Here is a 21,167-nt window from a genome sequence, read left to right as displayed (position 1 = left end):
ATAACTTATCTGCCCATGTTGCGAGTTTTACCGCAAAGCTGCCACCATGGGTCATTTTTGACTGCTTCGATCCAATCAGCCTACTGACGATCCGCTCAGACAAGTTTTCTTACAACACATTGTTTTCAAATAAAAATACCCACGTGGAAAATCAAAACATACCCGTGCGTCATCCGTCGTTCCTAACTGAAGTCAACTTACGAAATTATCGCAACTGAGCTTTGTACCCATGGCTTTCTACGATGCGTAGTTATGATGTTTCTGGGGAAGCACTAGAAAAGTTACGATAAAGTCGTAGCAATACGCTTTTCCAAGCGGACTTACGAAATCCTCGTTCCTCCTTGGCAGTATTTAACGTTTTTTGCGCTATATCGCAATATTTTATGGATTATCAATATTTACGATGTTATCGGAATTCCCTTTTTCATCCCGACGGATTTTTTTTCCCTCATTATTATTTTTGATCAATCTTTTTTCCCAATCGTGACGATTTTCCAGGTCGTTGTCTGAAATTTCCAGGTTTTAAAGCAAAAATGGACCATTTTCCCTGACTTTTTTTAGTAAAAAATTTTTTTCCCCTGACCCGTACGAACCCTGTAGTATTCACCCAACAATATAATAAAACAGCAAAGCACAATTAGAACTTGAATAACTGCAGCACTTTTCTCGTTTGCAGAGAGTGTATTAAACTTTCTCTACCATTATTTTATATATCACACCATGGATTGTTATTGTACTCATTATATGCATACAGACAATAATATATGCATGAAACAAATCACAATTATAAAAATCTGTGAGAAAAAAATTAGAAAATTTTATTTATAAGAGAAAAACATAGATACATTAATTTTTATAATTGAAATTTTATTGCTTTTCAGGATTCATGCAACTGAATTCACGAATGCAAGATTTAAAATGCAGGCACATAAAAATCCATATCTTTGATAAACCGGAAACATCTTAAAAAATTTACAAATCAAATAAAAACTAACCCAATAGTAAAAATGTCATGAAACAGTAAAAAACATTTCGTACACAAAACATTTCAAAAAAATTGATATTTTGTGACATTTATAAACATACAATCATAAACAAAAGATTAATCTATATCATGTCTTGATCAAATCTTTAATGCTGACTTTGTCAGTTTTCTCCCTACAGCCCAAGTGAGCTTCGATTATTCTGCCATAGTCTGAACGACCCAATAAATCATACGCAAGTTTCAAAAGTTGTAATATATCGTTGTGAAAGTAAGGATCTCCAAAACAAAAAAGATCTATACCAAGTTCGAGACCTGCACCATAATCACATTCGTCATTGGCAAATTGAATATTAGTGATGATTTCATCTAAGGAACTTCTCAATCTGACTTTATGCTCTTCCGTTGGACTGTTTGAAATCTTTGTAAGAATTTGCTTGAGTTTTGCTGAAAAGATAATGGGGGAAAAATGAAATGATCAGTACACTTTTGCATGCACACATTTGACAGAAGTCTATGGATTATCTCTCCATAAAATTATGATCTCTCTTGGAATTGATAAGAGATATTATGATTTTGACTGAAAATTGATGGGTAATAAGAAAAGTAATGAATCAAGCGCAATGTTTCGCATAGTCCCGACATATTTATTTCATAATTATACAAGTTTTGTATGCTGGTTGTGTTGCCACCTGTCTTCCATATTGTTAACTGAAAACAGCAGATATCCGATATATTTTCGGTCCATTTGCAGACTCTGGGCTAAAGCGTCAATCAACCTCCCACTTATGGTATGTAAGTAATGGCACCTACACATGTGGAGACCATAGGTAGTGACCAATCAAAGTGAACATTGAAAATAAAACATGTTCAGAGTTACTCTCTTTGAGCATGTTTAATCTCATTTGTTGTCGTACCACTCCAGCCACATTACCTCAGGGCGGAGATGAGGTTGTGCACTCTAATGGATATTCAGTCATACCCAGAAATTTCGTTCGGGGGAGGGGACCAAAGTGATAGAACAATAGATTTGGCCATCTTTTCCCGTTTTTCTGTCATTTTCTCACATTTCAGGAGGGGGACCAGAATTCAACCCCCCCCCCCCCCGCTATGGCCTTGGCCAGGTGTCTTCTGTTGGCAAAGTGTGGTTATGCGTGAGTACAGACGGAAAGAATACGAAAATAATAATCGCAAATTACCGGATTTATTTAATCCGGTTAATATTAATCTCCACTGGAAATCATTGAAAATTAAAGTCCATATTACGTCTAACATACGAATACTAACAACTGATGAAACCACGCAAACATGACACTAAAAACAAGAACAATACAGGATCCCAACAGTTCATATATATACACACATTACAAACATGTGCAATCGCATCGTGATCGATCCGGTTATGGTTGAGTTCATTTAATTTGCATGAAAGAAAACGAACCTAACATCTTCAACCCATTGCTCGGTAGCTTGATGCTCATGTCTAATTTTGTGCTTGCTAGCACTTGATCAACGTTCCAATCAAACACATTGCATGAATTGCATTCAAGGATTTTGACTATTTCATGCATTCGTATGTTAAACTTGCCACGAGGATGCTCTTCTTTTGATGATGGGTACAGGCAGTGCTTGCGACTGGAAAAAATTTGAAGACTTCTGGCCTTTGCTGATACCAATTTTTTTCAATTTAACAGCTTAATTTATCACTAACCAGCGCTGCCAAGACCCATTCAAATCGAAATTACTCATATGACAAAGAGCTGTTCAATGAAGTGGTCAAGCAATTTGCCTTGATAAACCAAACATTTTGTTGATAAGAAATATTTAATAATCTTTACATTGAAAATTGGCCCATGGATCGTAAAGTTGATCATATCGTTTATTTCTGGTCACAGCTCAAAAAGATTAAGAACCCCAGAGTTAAGGAGAAATGAACATCACTTAACAAAGAGTACCACATAAAAAAAAAGGGCTTGACATACAAGATTCAAGTGAGCATGTGCTATTCATAGATACACATCAAAATGCATAATAATATTAAAGTACAGGATGATTATAATTAAAGTTCCAGTGTACTCTGAGTAGTTTTTCTCAAAAACTGATTATCTGAATACAGCCAAATTCTAGGGTACCTTAATTTAATCATGGGGAAGAGATTTAATAAAAAAAGTAGTTCAATTTTCAACCACTAATTTTCGAAAAAGTGGAACTTTTTATTGCACTTTCCCCATGGTCCATATAACATACATATCAAGTTTCAATAAAAGACATCAATCAGAATGGGCGCTACGTAGATCTGAGTAGTTTCAGTATATTGACACTACTGGAAAATTCAATGAAAAATCACCACTTTTTTACCTGGTGGTCAAAAATCAAACTATTTTTTTAATTTCTCAAATCTTTCTCCCCCATGATCTCATTAAGATATCCTAAAAATTTGGCTGTATTCAGATAAGCAGTTTTTGGAAAAAACTACTCAGAGTACGGGAACTTTAGTTATAATCACCCTTATCGCTGTTCAGTAATTGTTCGACTCAAGTTGTAAACAATTCCAAAAATTAATTTTGTAGGTTATAAGTCCATGTCTGTCTGTGATCACCAAAAGCAATGAAATAACATAATTAAAATGAAGAAAACTCATTAACATAGGAAAACTATTATAATACCATTTGTAACAGAAAGACTTCTGTATCCCACTTCACGAGCCTTATCATACGGAACGACTATACCAAACTCGTGGAAAGTCTTGACATTAATTTTCTTGTTTCTTTGTCTGGTTTTTTCCGTTGACATTTCTAATGAATAGCTTTTCTCACGAGCGAATTTCTTGAGATCGTTTTGAATTTTAACAATTTTTTTCTTGGTAGCTGCTGAATTACATTTTGCCAATGATGATGTCATTTCGGAACTGCAAAGGGGAAAAAAAGGTTGAATGCATTAATATAGGCAATTAATGTTCTGCTAGTGGCAGTATCTTGTTAAAAAAATACAAATATTCCTTTTATAATATTTGGGAATGGAAAATATTGTCATTTGACAAAACAAATTTTTGTAGAGTAACCAGATTTAATTTAATCTAATGTCCCCCTCTCAAATCTGAAATGCACCTATTTTTAAGCTGCATAATGTATTTTTTCTTTAGTATTCTCATAAATGCTAATGTGCAGCGAGAGGAAATAAGTGTAATTCACATGCACTCCCTTATACCTTCTAAGAGAGAAGGAAAGGTTGGCAGGTCTCTAGCTTTTTTTGAGAGTCAGCCATATAGTTTTTAACCAGGGTTGGCAAGTTTTTGACACCTGGCAGTTTTTGACGGTTTGAACCGCGGTTTAAACTGTCACGTGAAAAACCTTTGTCAAAAACCTCAAATATTGCTTTTCAATATAAAAAATTCCCATTGGAAATACACACATTAATTGCATGTAATGTTTAAAGTGACTATGTTATACGAAGAATAAATATTTAATATGATTGTAAAATAATTTTCTACTCTCTACAGAATTATTTTGGACAAAAAATATATGGTTTTTTTCTTATAAAATATACAATTTGAATAAAGCATAGCATAAACACTGAAGAGAAAACTATGGAATTATTTGACATTCTCTGATTCAAGATGATTCTTGACCATCCAAAATTTCTTGAACTGCTTATATATATATATATGTACACTAGCTGATACACGGCGACGTTGCCCGTCCCGTAAAAAATTTATATACGTATAGCTTATTATTTCTTAATCAAAAAAATTCTGCATCAAGTAAGAAAAAATTACTTTTATTTTTAAATATTTTAATTAAAAACTTGAGGCAATCGCTTGTGGATACACAATATTTTTTGAACTGAATTTAACAACTGGCAAAATCCATTTGGGAACGTAATCAGTCCAGTGCTTGGGTCTACGGGAATTCTTCCATTGCCAAGTTTGATCAACTGATGTGAAAATTATAGTGCAGTGCTGAGTCATTTTTCAGTTGAACTCGTATGTTGGTGGATAATGATAATTTTTTTTTAACTTCGTGCCAGAGCGTTGATGATTTGAGGCAAGCATTGAGTTCATCAGCTGGCGTTAAACATTTTTATCCCCAATTTTGTCGTAGTAGTAGTTGTCCTCTGTTGTTAGTGACGTCATACGTCCAGCTTGTGCAGCGAATATTATTCAAATGCCTTTTAAGCATCTTTTAAATTGAAACTATACCTCTAAGATGGGCTGTTGATGAGATAAAGGCCGCATTAGCACTTACAGGATACCCTGTATATAGGCTAGCAGTAATACCTGGCGCTCTTCCTGGGTTTTCTTCAATTACTGGGAGGTTTGGAAAACTTACAAACCGTTATAAAGGAATAAACTGCTATAATAACAGAACTAAAGGTGTGACAAACCATTGTAAAGGCATATATGCACGTCTGAAACGCATTGTTGGAAACCACAGTGACCAAAGTAAACGTTCCGAAAGTAATTGTTGAGGCCCCAAAACTATTGTTGCCCGACAGTTTTTCACCCATTTCGGGTATTTGCCCTGCTCTGACGAACTTTTAAAGTAGCCTACGGTTCAATCCTGGTCCTGTTTGGTATATATATATGCAAAATCTGGCGACGATCGGCCTAAAACTGTAGATTTGTATAAAGAACAGACATACTTTCACATTTGTATTAAGATTAATATAAACCATCTGCTGTACTCTTTTTACAATAGATAAGTGTTTAAAAAAAGGTTTATTACATCATATATGTAATGGTGATTTCTGTTATTATTAAATTATTTAGATAATCACCGAGACACTCTTATTGTGCATAACATTGAAATATATCTAGCGATCAAAATACTAAATTGTAGAACTAAAATATAATTTAATTTGACAATACTAGCTTGTACACGAAGCTTAATAAACTCCCGTAACTTATCCTTAGTCAAACTTAGTTATTCTTGCTTCTGCACTATGATATGGTATATTTACTAGCATTTATAATGCAATGGTTTTCCAATTAAAGCTGTATTTAATTTTACATGAGCAAAACAAATGCTTTGGGTACATCAAGTCCTGTCGGTTCTTCTTTGGTTGAAAATACTCTTTAAAACTCTGTGAATATATACATCCCGAGCTCAAAGAAATTTTTAGATGAAAATAAATAAGTTTAATTAGTGTATTAACAGATTTTGTGTGAGAAATTTTACATGGAATAAAATTTTGGGCAGATCAGAAAATTTAAAATATCAAAATAGATTCTCTGTAATTATAATTCCGAATGTAAAACCATTTAATCTACATAACAGTAAATGTTTTTTATTTAGTATATCTTATCAGGTTAAAAAAACAATTTGACAACATTGTTAATGTTTTCTACTGTTTTAATACTGATTTATAGTTTCTGAAGTCTAAAACCTAACTCTGTGATGTCCCTATCATACATATTTTGAATAGGCAGCTCTATTCCACTTAGCAAATTGAACACGGGTGGCAAGGGTAAAATGAACCAAAAACTATATTTTATATGTTCTAGACTTTTATGTTGAAAAATTCAAAATTGCTAATTATAATTAACACACATTGTTTTAATTATAATAAATTAATGTTTAAAAATAAAACATTGTAATATACAAAAAAGTAAGTTTTTCATCATGTTATATACCTATTGTGTTCAAAACATTATCAAAAGGCATTCATTTCGGTTTTTAACGGTTTTCGATAGTTTTTGACAGTTTAAACATGTTTTTGACACTTGCCATGTCAAAAACCCAACCCTGTTTTTAACATTGTAATGCCAATATAAGGAGCATACACGAAGCTTTAACTTGAGAACTCATACAAAATCTTAGCTCTGCCCTCCGCACCACTCCTGATCAACTATCTAGAGAATCCTGTTGTCACATAAATATAGTATATCAAACACTCATGAAGCGCAACAGAGTGTTTAAGGAAAATTTTCAAGCAGTTAATCATCAAACTTTTGAAGAAAGAAATGTAATTCAAAAACCCCATTTACACAGACAAGATTTAGGTGCATGAGTTCTTTTTTTCAAATTGCGCCCGCTTGACAACTTTCCCCCGGTAAGGAAAAAAAAGGAGAAAAAGTTGCCCCTTTTTTGGCAGATTTATCTCGTAATCCTTTGCACAGAGAATGGAGAAAAACTGTCGTGTCGTGTAAACTGGTATTAGTGATTTCTCCCTATTTTTGGTAAGCTACTGGCTTTTTTTGAATTCTCATGTAAACAGGGGGCTAAAATCTTGACCTTCCAAATGTGTTTTTTAAATTTGCTTTTTCCCTTCACAAAATTTTCCCCAGACTGTCAAATAATTTTAAATATTTTAATATAAATTTTTAATTATTTTATTCTCTGACCATTTTTAATTTCCCTGATTTTCTAGGTTGTTGAAAAAAACGCACAATGATAACTGTTTAAAAAATCGCATAACACAGTTGATCCCGCTTATAACGTTCCCACTTAGAACGTTTTCTCGCTTAGTAGGACTTATTTTCATGGTTCCTCCTGTAACTATAATTCTCATTAAGATTTCCCGTTTAAAGCGTTTTCCTGTTTATAAGGTTTTTCTTGATGGTTTTTTGAAAAACACTATTCTTTATTACAGTGAATCCCCCTTATAATGAATTACTTTTACAATAAATTTCAAAAGTTTTTCAAACTCTGCAATTAAAGCATTCGGTTCCCAAATACTTTAGGTCATGAACTCTTCCTCCCCTCCCACAGGGAATCTCAGTGTCGGCCACTGACCCTGGAAATATTGGTGTTCTGTCATGGATTCCTATTTATGGCAGCAAAAACTACAGCCATGTATCAGCGGGAATGTTCTTGAACAGTGAAGGACATTTTATCCAGTGCTAGTAAATGTGATGCAATAGTAATGCAAACTACTGGACTGTAAAAGAACTAAATACCCATATCAAGAGCAGTCACCACAAGAACAATTTTTGTCAAATGATAATATTACTGCTGCAGTCTACCAACATTGCAGCTGTGCTTTTTCATGTAAATTTATTTGAAACTTTTTCTTTTTAAGTAATTTATAATTAAAAAAAATATTTTTTAATTTAGCATTAATTTATTTTGTAATTTTACAACTCTGCCATAGACCCCGAGTAAGCATGCTGTGGACCCCTTGGGGTACAGGAATCCCCACTTGGGAACTGCAGTAATATATCCAAATCATGATTTAGCATTCACATAATTACATAAAAAAAACACAATCAAGCTCTCTACAAAACCGAAGCTTACTTTATAGCAGCAAATATGTTATCTCCAATTAGGTTCAGTTTCGGGCCAATTGCAGCACTGTTTGAAGCAAGACCAAACGGCATTTCAGATGGATCATCTCTGAAACAAAAGTTGGTAAGGAAAATAGAAAATTGTTTTCAAATCAAGAGGCTTTTTTTTTACAGGGCCATAGTGCGCCTTTTTGAAGCCCTGGGGCAGACTTTCTTTGGGGCCCCCTCTTGAAAGGATAATTATTAAGATTTCCAAAAGACAAAACAAATTTGAACATTTGAAGGGAGCCCCATTTGACTTGGGCCCAGGAGAAGTGCCCCAGTCGAGTTATGTCCTTGTTGTTTGATCCAATAACAATTAACTATTCCAGTGGTTCCCAAAAGTGACAAGGTTAATAAAATAATTTGAAAAAAAAAATATTTCCTTCTTTCAAAATGGTTTAAAATGGAAAAATTTTAACACCAATTTAATGTTACAACAGTTAATTAATCCCTTCACACATACAAGCTTTTGGCAACAAATTTGGATGATCCCTATTTGATGAATCACCAATAAATCTGGCAACCTTGTCCTAACCTAACTGCATGTTAGAAAAAAGAAGGGGGGAAAGAAAAAAATAAATGGAAAATAAAAAAATGGTATGATTACTTATGAGATAAGTAAAAGTATACAGTAGATTTCTCTTTTCACCCGTGCTCTGCATGCTCTCTTACATGTACATAGTAGAAAGATACATTATATGTGGGAGGAAAAAATCACTAACTGGCGTGTAGAAAAAACTGGGAGGAAAAAAATACTTTAGTTTAAAGAGTTACAATAAGCTCCGCTATAGTGAGGAGAGAAAAAAGGAAACACAGAGAACCAAATTGAATTTATTTCATCCATGATCGTAAAGAGGTTAAGCTATTTGACATATACATTATCCTATTACAACAAAACTTCGGTTGACAAACATAATTAATTCTGAGGATGTGCTTGTAGTTCAAAACACTCATATATTAAAGTGAACTTCCCAATAACTAATAGTGGAAACTTCCAAAGTAGAATGTTTTGCAATGTGTCCTCCGGTGACTAAAACTGTTCTGGAGTGAAAATTCCCATACTGTTTTCTATACAAAAGAGTTTTTTACTTTTTTCTTAAAATTCTCTTTGAGATTGTGCTGGAATATATGGCACAGTTTATGGTATATTCTGCTTTGGGGGAACCACTTTTCCACCAAAGATGCCATCTATTGTGTGTTAAAACATGTGGATTTAAAAAAAGCTTGTCAGAAAACTTTCCTGACACAGGGGTACAACAGAAATGGTGGCATGACTGCAGAAAAAATTGCTGCCGCACGGAGTCCCTCCATCGAGGGGTTAGCACACCAACCTCTCGATGAGTATTAAAAAACAAGCCTGCCGTTCGGAGTCAGCAATAAATTGCAGGTCCCTGTTTAATTAGTCCTCGTGTGTAGAAAATGACAGTGGTGCGACTAAAATGATCAAATAATTTAAAATTTAGAACCTATATTCACTATTTCGGTTATTTATTGCACATTTTGAAGTACAGATGTTCACAATTAATACAATGAATGAATGAATGAACGCCAGGGTTTCTGCCACCAGACTTACCCCGTTGCCGAGATCTCTTCCAGCCCAGCTTCGTGGCAGAGTCTGGAACAAAGTGAGTGCACCTAACAGTCTGAGTACGTAGCTAGTGTTGTGTATGATATTTCAGTGCTGCCATGTATACTTCAAATTGTGAGTGAAGTGTAATGATTGAATATTTGTAACGTTGTAGGCCTGTTGCTCTCTGTGGCGAGACTTTTTAACGGGGAGATCAGCTCGCATTCGCGCCTTGAAGTTGGGAACCACAGAAAACCAACTTCAGCCGACCACCACTGTGGGATCCGAACCCGGATCCTTGCATCGCGAGTCCGTCATTATAACCACTCGACCACCACAGCGGCTCACAATTAATACAGTAATTATTTCTTGTTGAATAAATATACCAGTAATAAAGCTATCTACTAGTGTTCAGGGAATCATACTAAGAATAGGTGTGACCTGAATTGCATTTTACATGCTTGGGTATCCAGAGATTGAAGATATGATCTGTTCAGGGTTCAATAATTTGTTAATATTGTCGCGTAGTTTTATTAGATATTCGTTACAGAGCAATTACAAACACAGTCACAATCCAACCAGAACACAAAAACATATATGAACATTCCATGAAAAATAAACAATAATAAAAAAAAGACAAGAATAAAATATATCTTGTTAATGGCTAGTCTTGCAGTCGAGTTAAAATAGGACAGATATTCAAGTATCATTATTGAGTCTTGCCACATATCTCCCCTCTTCAAATGTTCAGCGTCTCGCTGTAACTGCTTAGAACGACTCCTCGTCAGAGGTCCAGGAAGATTATGAATACTTGCTGAAAGTCGGTTTGCATTCGCTTGTGTACGGCTCTGCTTCTCTGGATGTGGATCTTCTTGTTGCTCTTTTGGGTCATGATGCGGCTTCATCCGTAAAACATGAACAATATCCTTCAGTTGCCGCTTTCGCGACTTTTCCTCACAAGGTTCTACTTCATATGTGACTTGTGATAGTTTTTTCACTACACGATAGGGTCCAAAGTAACGTCTAAGAAGCTTTTCTGATAAACCGAGTTTTCGGACCGGCGTAAAAATCCACACGAGATCACCTTTTTTGTATTGAACATCGCGATGAGCTTCGTCATAACGGCTTTTATCTTTCGCCTGAGCTCTCGAGCTTCCTCTGCATTCTTTATTAATTTGGCCACATAGTCACTGGGAGTATGATCGGGATCATCCGGTAGTATGGCATCCAGTGGTGTCTCTACATCACGTCCATGAATGAGGAAGAATGGACTAAAGCCTGTCGTTTCCTGTTTTGCCGAGTTATAAGCATATGTGACGTATGGTAGTATGCAATCCCAATCTTTTTGTTCTGTGTCGACATACATAGATAACATATCTGCCAAAGTCTTGTTGAACCTTTCTGTTAGGCCATTGGTTTGCGGATGATATGCCGTAGTTAGTAGATGCGAAGTCTTACACAACTCATTTATTTCCCTTACAAGATTGGACAAAAATGATCGACCCCTGTCACTAATTATTTCTCTTGGTGATCCATGCTTTAGAATAACATCTTCAACTAGAAATTTTGCGATTTCCATTGCATCACCGCTTGGCAGAGCTTTCGTGATGGTGAATCGGGTGAGATAATCTGTACATACAATTATCTATCGGTTCCCTTGAGTTGTCAGCGGGAATCGTCCGAGCAGATCTATCCCTATTTTTCGGAATGGGGCATCAGCAGGTTTAATCGGTTGAAGATATCCTGGAGGTCGTTGTGATGGTGATTTTCTTCTTTGACATTCCTTGCAATGAGACACATAACGTCGTACAGTTCTATAAATTCCAGGCCAGTAGAACTTTCTACGTACTTTATCATAAGTCTTTGCCAAACCTAAATGGCCAGCTGTGGGTGCGTCATGAAGGATTTTCAGCACTTCCATTCGAAGATGTTTTGGCATGACCAAGAGCCATGGTTTTCCCAAAGGATCGTAGTTCTTCTTATACAAAATCCCATCTAGTATCTGGAAATTTCGGTAACTACCAATTTCTTCAAGCTTCTTTCGGATAACTTGTAACTGACAGTCCTTTAATTGTTTGTTTTTAAAATTCAAAATGGCATTGAGAAATGGGATGTCGTCAGCTATTTCTTCTTCTTTAGCTTCAAGTACTGGGTGCCTAGAAAGAGAGTCAGCATCGCTGTGTTTCTTCCCACTTTTGAAAACAACCGTTACATCATACTCTTGCAGACGTAATGCCCATCTTGATAGTCGTCCAGAAGGATCCTTTAGATTGGCGAGCCAGCATAAAGAGTGGTGATCGGTTACGACTGTGAAAGGGCGTCCGAACAGGTATGGCCGAAACTTGTTTATGGCCCATACAACGGCCAAGCATTCCTTCTCGGTTGTTGAATAATTCTTTTCTGCTGTTGAAAGTGACCGAGAAGCGTATGCGATCGGCTTTTCATTTCTATCTTGAATCTGGACAAGAACTGCATACGCCATATCCACTTGCGTCCGTATGTATATGGGTTTCTGCTTCGGGCTTGTAGTAGCCAAAGACTGGGTGTTTCGTGAGACATGATTTCAATTGATCGAATGATGATTGTTGCTCCTCTTTCCAAATGAATTTTGCATTTTTCTTCAACAACCAATGCAATGGTGCAGCTATGACACAGAAATCCTTAATAAAGCGTCTGTAGTAGGAACAAATTCCTAAAAATCCCCTCACGTCGGAAATGTTTTTCGGGATTGGAAATCTTTCGATGGCTTCTATCTTGGCTGGATCTGGATGAATTCCATCTTTATCCACTAGGTGACCCAGAATCTTGAGTTTCTTCTGTCCGAAACAGCATTTCTTATGGTTTAAAGTTAATCCAGCTCTTTTTATACATTTCATTACCAGTCTCAAACGTGAAAGATGTTCTTCAAAAGTTGATCCATAAACTATTACGTCATCCAGATAACAAGCAAATATGCCATTTCAGTCCTTTGAGTAAACTGTCCATCATTCTCTCAAATGTAGCGGGTGCGTTGCAGAGCCCAAAAGGCACGACTTTAAACTGGTAAAGACCATCGGGAGTAATAAATGCTGTTTTTCCCTTATCTTGCTCGTCTACTTGTATTTGCCAGTAGCCAGATTTTAGGTCCATAGAAGAATAGATTCCTGCCTCTGCGAAACTGTCTAATGCATCATCAATTCGCGGAAGAGGATATACATCCTTTTTGGTCATTTTATTCAGGCGACGGTAATCTACGCAAAAGCGCCATGTTCCATCTTTTTTCTTCACTAACACTACTGGGGAAGACCAAGGACTCTCAGATGGTTCAATTATGTCCAGTTTTAGCATTTTATCGACTTCGTTTTGTATTATACGTCTTTCTGCTAGTGAAACTCTGTAAGGCTTCTGTTTTACGGGAAGAGCATTACCAGTGTTTATCTTGTGTTTCACACTTTTGGAAATCTTCACCGATTGGGTTTCAAAATCAAAAATGTCAATGAACTCTTTTTCTAAAATTTTTTCTCGTTCTCCGTCATCAAGATGAGGATCCACGAATTGCTCTAGTTTCTCTAATTTTCCTTGCATGTCTGTTACGACTTTATTCTTATGCTTTTCTTCGTCTTCTGATCCAGTATCACAAGATATAGAACACAATTGACAGTCGTCCAGCTCTGTGAGTTCAACTAAAGATCTTCCCTGGGGTATGAGTTGAGACTGTGATGAAATGTTTGATACCCATACGTCCCCTCGACCATCTTCAAGCACGATGACAGATGCTGGCACACTCAGTTCTTTCTCTAGTTGAATTTCTTTTCTGCCAGTAACTGTTGTTTTCTTTAACACTTTGTTAGCCGAGTGGATAACACATGGGTATTTATTTTGATGAGTATTTATTATTACGTTAGACTTAGATAGATTACATACATATAGATAGGAAGAATTTATAAAGTGGAAAGAGCAGAACATTTAGACATCTTGTCTACTTGATGTCCGAGGTGGAACTCCCTAGTTCCCCTTACACAACACTAGGTGGCGTTGTATGTTCTTATCAGTTTAGTTCTTTTAGTCATTTCTTATAAGGACACCACATTCCTCCCCGCTAATTTAAAGATCCAACCGGACAGGAGCTTTCCTGGTTCGTTGAGAACGTCGCAAAGGAACGGAAGTACTGGACATCGCTGGTGGCTTGCTGGACGTCGCTGGTGCCTTAGCTGGTGTTGGTAGATCGCTACTGATCTCTGCCAGAGTTGTCTGTTCTTCTGGAGCAATCTGTACTTCGGAGTCAGCAGCGACAGGAGTTGATGAAAGTTTGCCTGGAACTCTGGGTACCACCAAGGTTGGCTGAACTTGATTGCCAGCTGCTCTCATCTGGTCGATGTGACGTCGAAAGAGAGTTCCATTTACATCTACAGTGTAGTGTAGAACTCCGTCTTTGTTGAGAACAGTTCCGAACTTCCACTTGTTATTGGCGGATCTGTAATCTCGCACAGCCACACGATCTCCTGGCTCGAAAGTTCGGCCATAGAAGTCTGTGACCCCATTTCTGATCCTTTCTTGAACCCTGTTCTTGATATTTGGCAAGACTAGGTCTATCCTAGTTCGGATTTCTCTTTTTAGGAATAACATTCCTGGGCTTTGCATGGTAGTCGCATTTGGCGCTTTTCTGTAATTCAACAGAAACGTGCTCACTTTTTGATAGATGTTTCCGGGAAATCTTTGCATCGCCCGAAGGGATTGTTTTAAGGTGCGAACGTATCGCTCTGCCTGCCCGTTGCTTGATGGTTTGAAGGGAGCACACGTTTTGTGCTTTATTCCATTATTCCTCATGAATATTTCAAACTCGTGTGATGTGAACTGAGGACCATTGTCACTCACTAACACTAAAGGCAGTCCAAATCGAGAGAAACAGTCCCGTAGGCATTCAACTGTCTTGAACGTGTTTGTTGATTTCATCGGGTATACTTCCATCCATTTAGAATGAGCATCGACAACGATCAAAAACATATGCTCGAATATGGGACCTGCGAAATCTACGTGAATTCTCTCCCGCGGAGCACTCGGGTATTCCCAATGGTGTACCCTTGCTTTCACCGGATCGGACTTGAATCTGGAGCAATCTGGACAGTTTTTAGCAGCTTTTTCTATGTCGCTATCAATGTCCCTCCAGTAGACGTAGGATCGAGCAATTGCTTTCATTTTAACAATGCCCAGATGGCCTTGATGGAGTTCATCAAGAATTTGATTTCTAAATTTCTTCGGAATAAAAACTCTTTGGCCATGCATTATACATCCGTCCTGCAAGGTATACTCGGCTTCCTTCCCTCCTAAAGGTTCACCGAATTTCAATTTCCTCAGCAATGGACCCAATTCTTCATCATTTTGTGTCTCTTTTGCTAAATGTTGAGCTTTCACTGGTAGTGTTTCGATTTGATTCAACTGGAAGAGTTCTACGTCATCCTTGACAACTAAGTCTTCCGACCTTAAAGGTAATCGGGAAAGACAATCTGCATTACCATGGTTCTGTGTGTTACGATAAATGATATCGAATTGATATGCTTGTAAGATCAAGGCATAATGCAGAAGTCGAGTACCCGTCAACACTGGTAGACCTTTCTTCGAGCTGAATATCGCTACCAAAGGCTTGTGATCTGTTATGAGAGTAAATCTTCTGCCTTTCAAGTAAAGCATAAATTTCTTTACTGCCCAGATAATTGCCAAAGCTTCTTTGTCAATCTGGGAGTATCTCTGTTCCGTTTTTGTCAGCGTTCGAGAAGCGAAAGCAATTGGTCTTTCTGTTCCATCAGGTAAGACATGTGATAGAACTGTTCCTATTCCCACTGGAGAAGCATCCGAAGCAAGAGTAAGAGGTAGTGTAGGATCATAGTGCATCAAGATTCGCTTTGAGCAAATTTCCTTTTTGATCTTCTTGAATGCAGTCTCACACTTTTTAGACCAACGCCACGGAACGTCCTTTTTTGTCAGCTCATTGAGAGGATAGGCAATGGTTGCCAGATTAGGACAAAATTTCCCGTAGAAATTTACCATGCCCAGAAAACTTTTTATTTCCTGAACGTTTTTCGGTGCGGGAAGTTTCAGAATTGCTTCAGTTTTCTCATTTGTTTCACTTAGGCCATTTTCATCAATTTTGTGACCTAAGAAATTTATTTCTTTTTGAAAAAATGTGCTCTTTTTCAAATTTAACTTCAGCCCATGCTCCTGACATTTTTTGAAAAATTTTTCCAAAGCCCTGAGATGCGACTCGTCATTTGTTCCGGTCACTCTGGCGTCATCCATAAAAACTTTTACACCATCTATTCCTTGGAATAGCCCATCAATGTACCTCTGCCATATTGCTGGAGCTGCATTTAGGCCATACATCAATCTTTTACAGGCGTATAACCCCTTATGAGTGTTTATGGTTAGGAGTCGTTGACTGTCAGGGTGCACTTTCATTTGCAAATATGCATGACTGAAATCCAATTTTGAAAATCGTTTACCCCCATTTAAACATGAGAATATTTCTTCAAACACTGGTAAGGGATGCTGAGGCACCTCTAGCTTAGGATTTAATGTGACAGAATAATCTGCACATAACCTTATGGATCCGTCTGGTTTCACCACGGGAACAACTGGTGTAGCCCAATCTGAAGTTTCAACTCGCTCGATAATGCCTTCTCTTTCAAGCCGGTCTATTTCTTTTTCAACCCGGTCTTTTAATGCGAAGGGCACAGTTCTCGCTCTACGAAACTCTGGGGTAACATTTGGTTTTAGCTTTAGTTCCACTTCATGGTTATTTATCTCACCCAATTTGTTGTCGAAAATTTCTTTATAATCATCCAACAATTTTTTGAGATCCATGTCATTAGCGGTCCTCACAGCCTTAAGAGAGTTCCAGTCTAGATTGATTTTGTATAGTCATTCACGGCCAAAAATCGTGTCTAAATTTTCCCTCACCAAATATAAGTTCAAGTGTAACTTTTGTTTTCCGTACTCCACTTTCACAGTGACATATCCCGCTGGGACAATTTTTTCTCCATTGTATGTCCGGAATACTAAATTCGTAGGTTGAGCTTTTTTCTTCGAGATTTTTCTGAATCTCTGTAAGCTCATTACTGATACTGTTCCACCCGTATCAACTTCCATACTCACTGGTTTATTGTCTATGTTGACAGTAACCATCATCGGAGGCTTTTTCGGCTCTTCACTCAAAACCCTCTCTAACCCAAACATGGAAACGTCATTTTCGTTTTCCTCAACTGAAATCTGTTTCTGTTTGTTAGGTGTCGATTGAGTCTTCTTTGCCGCGTAGCAGGCTTTTTCTATATGCCCGATTTTTTTTACAGAAGCGACATTTGCTAGCAATAAATCTGCAGGAGTCTTTATCGTGATTTGTCCCTGTGCATCGTATACACGGCGGATATTTGACAGCGGCGGCAGAGTAGTTTCTGTTTTGCGTGGGCAGTTTCGTTTTCCTCTTCCCCGCTTTCACTACCTTCAATTCTGCCGGCTTCCCGATAATCTCATTCGCCCCCTGAACAGCTTTCTCCATCGCCAGCGCGATCTTTATTGTTTTGTCTAGCTCGATGTCGTCTTCCTCAAATAAACGATCGAGGATCGCTCTATCTCGGAGCCCACTAACGAAAACATCCCGAAGCATGGTGTTCAACATCTCTTGTTTATAATCGCACGCGATTGCGAGATGTCGTAATTCGGCTATATACGAACTGATGCTTTCGCCTTCGTTCTGCTTTCTGTTTATAAACATGTGCCTACTCGGTATAATCAATGCTTTAGGATTCAAATGGTTCTTCAAAACATTCTTTAAAATGGCGAATTCTTTCTCCGCTGGATTGTCCGAAGACAATAAATTTTTTAACAAGTTGTAGAGCTTTGCAGAAATGCTCGAAATTAAGACTTTAGCACGTTTTTCTTCTGGGACATTTTGAATGTCTAAAAACGCCTCGAAACGTTCTATAAACGAATCGAAAGTCTCTGAAGCTTCATCGTATTTATCAAACGAAACCGTCACTTTTTGGTTTGTTGACGTTGAGCCTCGTTGCTCTTTGAGAGCTTCCATTAGAGCTTGATTCTGTCTTATTAACTCTTCAACTAAATTTTCCATCATCAGAGATGTATGAAAAACTTTTTCTCCTACATTTTGCAGTCTTCGAGTAAATACTCTATCCAACTTTTAAGATGGGCCTCGTCGCCACTTGTTGTGTTTTCTTTAACACTTTGTTAGCCGAGTGGATAACACATGGGTATTTATTTTGATGAGTATTTATTATTACGTTAGACTTAGATAGATTACATACATATAGATAGGAAGAATTTATAAAGTGGAAAGAGCAGAACATTTAGACATCTTGTCTACTTGATGTCCGAGGTGGAACTCCCTAGTTCCCCTTACACAACACTAGGTGGCGTTGTATGTTCTTATCAGTTTAGTTCTTTTAGTCATTTCTTATAAGGACACCACAGTAACCATAACATTTCCACAGATTTCTTGACATTTGCTCACCACGGAAATTTTCCGGACAGAATTTCCAGGAATCATACGGTCTTCGGCAGCGTACAGATGAATCGCCTTTCCAGATTCAGGATTGTAGTAAGAAGCTTCATTAATTTGGATCTCACCCATGCCACAATCAATTATTGCATCTGTGGCTTTAAAGAAGTCCCAACCCAATATAAGATTATGGCTACACTGCGGGAATACCAAGAATTCTAATGGTTGTACATTTGCGTTAAAGTCCACTCTTAATACACATCGTCCAAGAGCTTCCACTAGCTTTCCACTGGCAGTATGAAGGATATTACCACGTTCAGCGAATAACGGTGTTTTCAACTTGCGACGTAAATGTTCTGTAACGACGGAATAGTCAGCACTTGAATCGACCAAAGCTTTCACATTATGTCCGTTTATCACGACAAATACAGAATTTTCCATCAGTCTAGCCGCTGTATGCACTGGAGGATTTCCTTCAATTGCGGCCTCACCCCCGTAACAGGTCGCACAGCCTAGTTTTCCTCAGCGGATCGACCGGGCGAACGGCTTGGACGGCGACCTGGGGAGCGCGACTGTCGGCGAACTGCATTGCGTCTGGGGTATGGAGAGCTGCTTCTATAACGTCTGTCGTCGTCTCCACTCTCATGTCCATATTCGGCTACAAAATTAGAACCCAGTGTTTGAAACTGATTTGGTTCCATCCTTGATCGTCCAGAGTTGTAATTCAGTTGTTCATTTGACTCCCTCCTGGCCCTTATATCTGTGAGGTCACATCTTCGATCGCGGCAATATCTGATCACGTGTCCAGCTCGACCACAATGGAAACAGACCGGTACATTTTCAGGTGTACGCCAAAGATCGGTTTTCCTCTCTACGATTGGAGTTGCCGGTTGTTGTGGACGTCTCTGTCTGGTTTTCCAGGAATTCCTCTTACCTCTTTCTACGGGCATCAGGGATTCGGTGTCGTCTCGGGTGAGAGGGGCTAGCATGTCCTGGATCATGTTTTGTACCTCTTCCCGGATCATATCCTCCTGACATTCAGTTTCATCGTCTCGTGCAAGCGAAGCTATCTGAGGAATCACTCGTTGAATTTCTTCTTTGACAATGCGTCGGATCAATGTTGACAAACTCTCTGTGGTCGTCGAAGATACAGCCGTCACGTTTGGTAGCCTTTCATACTGTGGCTTGATTACACAATGTCTCCTCATAGTCTCGATCTGTCGACAAATAGATATGAACTGGTCTACTGTAGCTGCTTCTTTGTTTATCAGTACTTGGTAGAAATCCTCTGCGATCCCTTTCAGGAGATGGGAAATTTTCTGGTCATCTGTCATGGATGGATCAACTTGGCGGCATAATGAGAGAACATCTTGAATATAGGACTCAAACTTCTCACACGGACGCTGCGCCCTGGTTCTCAACAGGTCTTCCGATCGTCGCTTGATGTCCTCGGACTGTCCGAATGTCTCTTTGAAGTCTCGCTGAAAAATTGTCCAGCTTGTAATGAGATCTTCATTGTTCTCAAACCATTGCCTAGCAGTATCATTCAAGTAAAACACAACATTAGCTAAGCGAATCGAGTCATCCCAACGATTGTAATTGGGGATCCTTTCATAATCTTTCAGCCACTTTTCGGGGTTTTGACCATCAGTACCGGAGAATATGCAGTGGTCGCGAGGCACTTGGTACATAGGATAAGCTGGGGCATATGCATTGGGAGCAGGTTGAATAGATGGAGCTAACAACTCACCTTCCGGATTCTTGGACATAGCCATCGGGCACCGACGTCTTCTAAAAGAGTCAAGCAGTGATACGGGCTCAGAACCTAGCCCTTGCAGTCTACGGCTTCTTCTGATTGAGTTTTCCGTAATTTTGGATTACCCGGCGCCTCCACCAGATATGTCGCGTAGTTTTATTAGATATTCGTTACAGAGCAATTACAAACACAGTCACAATCCAACCAGAACACAAAAACATATATGAACATTCCATGAAAAATAAACAATAATAAAAAAAAGACAAGAATAAAATATATCTTGTTAATGGCTAGTCTTGCAGTCGAGTTAATAATGATACTTGAATATCTGTCCTATTTTGAGTCTTGCCACAATATTTTAACAAAATATTTCCAATCAAAGTTACCTGAAGTATCCAATGTGATACCAATCATCTCCATTTCGTGTCAGAACTGTTTGGAACTCAGGAGGATCATAATAATATCTATAGTGGCACAGGACATTATCTTCTTTAATGTCATTCTTTGAAATCTTCTTTGCCAGAACATCATATGGACCAACTAGATGCAGACCTACATCGCTGAATGCTTCTATAAGTAAAGAAGAGACAAAAAATTATTTTGTCGCAATCAATCACCTTTGGTTTAATTTTTTGTTCTGAACCTATTTCTGAAAATTTATCTTATTTTAAAATAATTTTTTAAGGTTTTAATCTCAAGTTTTCTAAAATCTTCATGACCAAACTTTTAAAAACTCTCATTGTGACCAAGATTCTTGAATTAAAAGTTGCCATTTGGGGGGGGGGGGTGGTGGTGATTATGTCAAAAATTACTTTTTTTTAATGTTTCAGGCAATAAAAACTGATTTGTATTTCAGAATATAAACAAAATTAGTAAAAAAGTTTCATTGTTAACAAGAAAAATGAATATTCTTAATTATTCTCCAATTTTTACATCCATGAGAATATTCTCAGAATATGAAAAAATTAAATATTATTATCATTAAAATATTCTCAGAATATGAAATATGCCTTATTAAAATATTCTCAGAATATGAAATATGCCTTATTAAAATATTCTCAGAATATGAAATATGCCTTATTAAAATATTCTCAGAATATGAAATAT

At 37.5% G+C, this 21,167-nt stretch overlaps 2 protein-coding genes across 7 annotated transcripts in view; both read right to left on the bottom strand.

Annotated features, from left to right (window-relative positions):
• Positions 1-795: 795 nt before the first annotated feature.
• The window catches only part of Hpf1 (Histone PARylation factor 1), a 34,869-nt gene continuing 14,497 nt past the window's right edge, over positions 796-21,167 (bottom strand). For all 6 annotated transcript variants that reach the window (XM_089250062.1, XM_089250067.1, XM_089250053.1 and 3 more), the window contains 4 exons: positions 20,447-20,630; positions 8,218-8,316; positions 3,649-3,890; positions 796-1,429 (listed from right to left, as the gene is read on the bottom strand). In XM_089250062.1, coding sequence (XP_089106188.1) covers positions 1,113-1,429; positions 3,649-3,890; positions 8,218-8,316; positions 20,447-20,630 — 842 coding nt within the window. In that variant the 3' untranslated portion in view covers positions 796-1,112. The remainder of the gene's footprint in view (positions 1,430-3,648; positions 3,891-8,217; positions 8,317-20,446; positions 20,631-21,167) is intronic.
• LOC149088783 (uncharacterized) lies at positions 18,426-20,337 on the bottom strand. The gene has a single exon (XM_089250087.1). The coding sequence runs from the start codon at positions 20,077-20,079 to the stop codon at positions 18,817-18,819; it is 1,263 nt and encodes a 420-aa protein (XP_089106213.1). The 5' UTR covers positions 20,080-20,337; the 3' UTR covers positions 18,426-18,816.

The sequence above is a fragment of the Pholcus phalangioides genome, unplaced genomic scaffold, assembly GCF_987345545.1.
Source record: "Pholcus phalangioides strain wild (caught in Gottingen) unplaced genomic scaffold, Ppha-v1.0 ptg000003l_1, whole genome shotgun sequence".
Taxonomy (NCBI): Eukaryota; Metazoa; Arthropoda; class Arachnida; order Araneae; family Pholcidae; genus Pholcus; species Pholcus phalangioides.
Note: the sequence above shows the minus strand (reverse complement) of the source record. Positions and strands in the feature narration are given on the sequence as shown.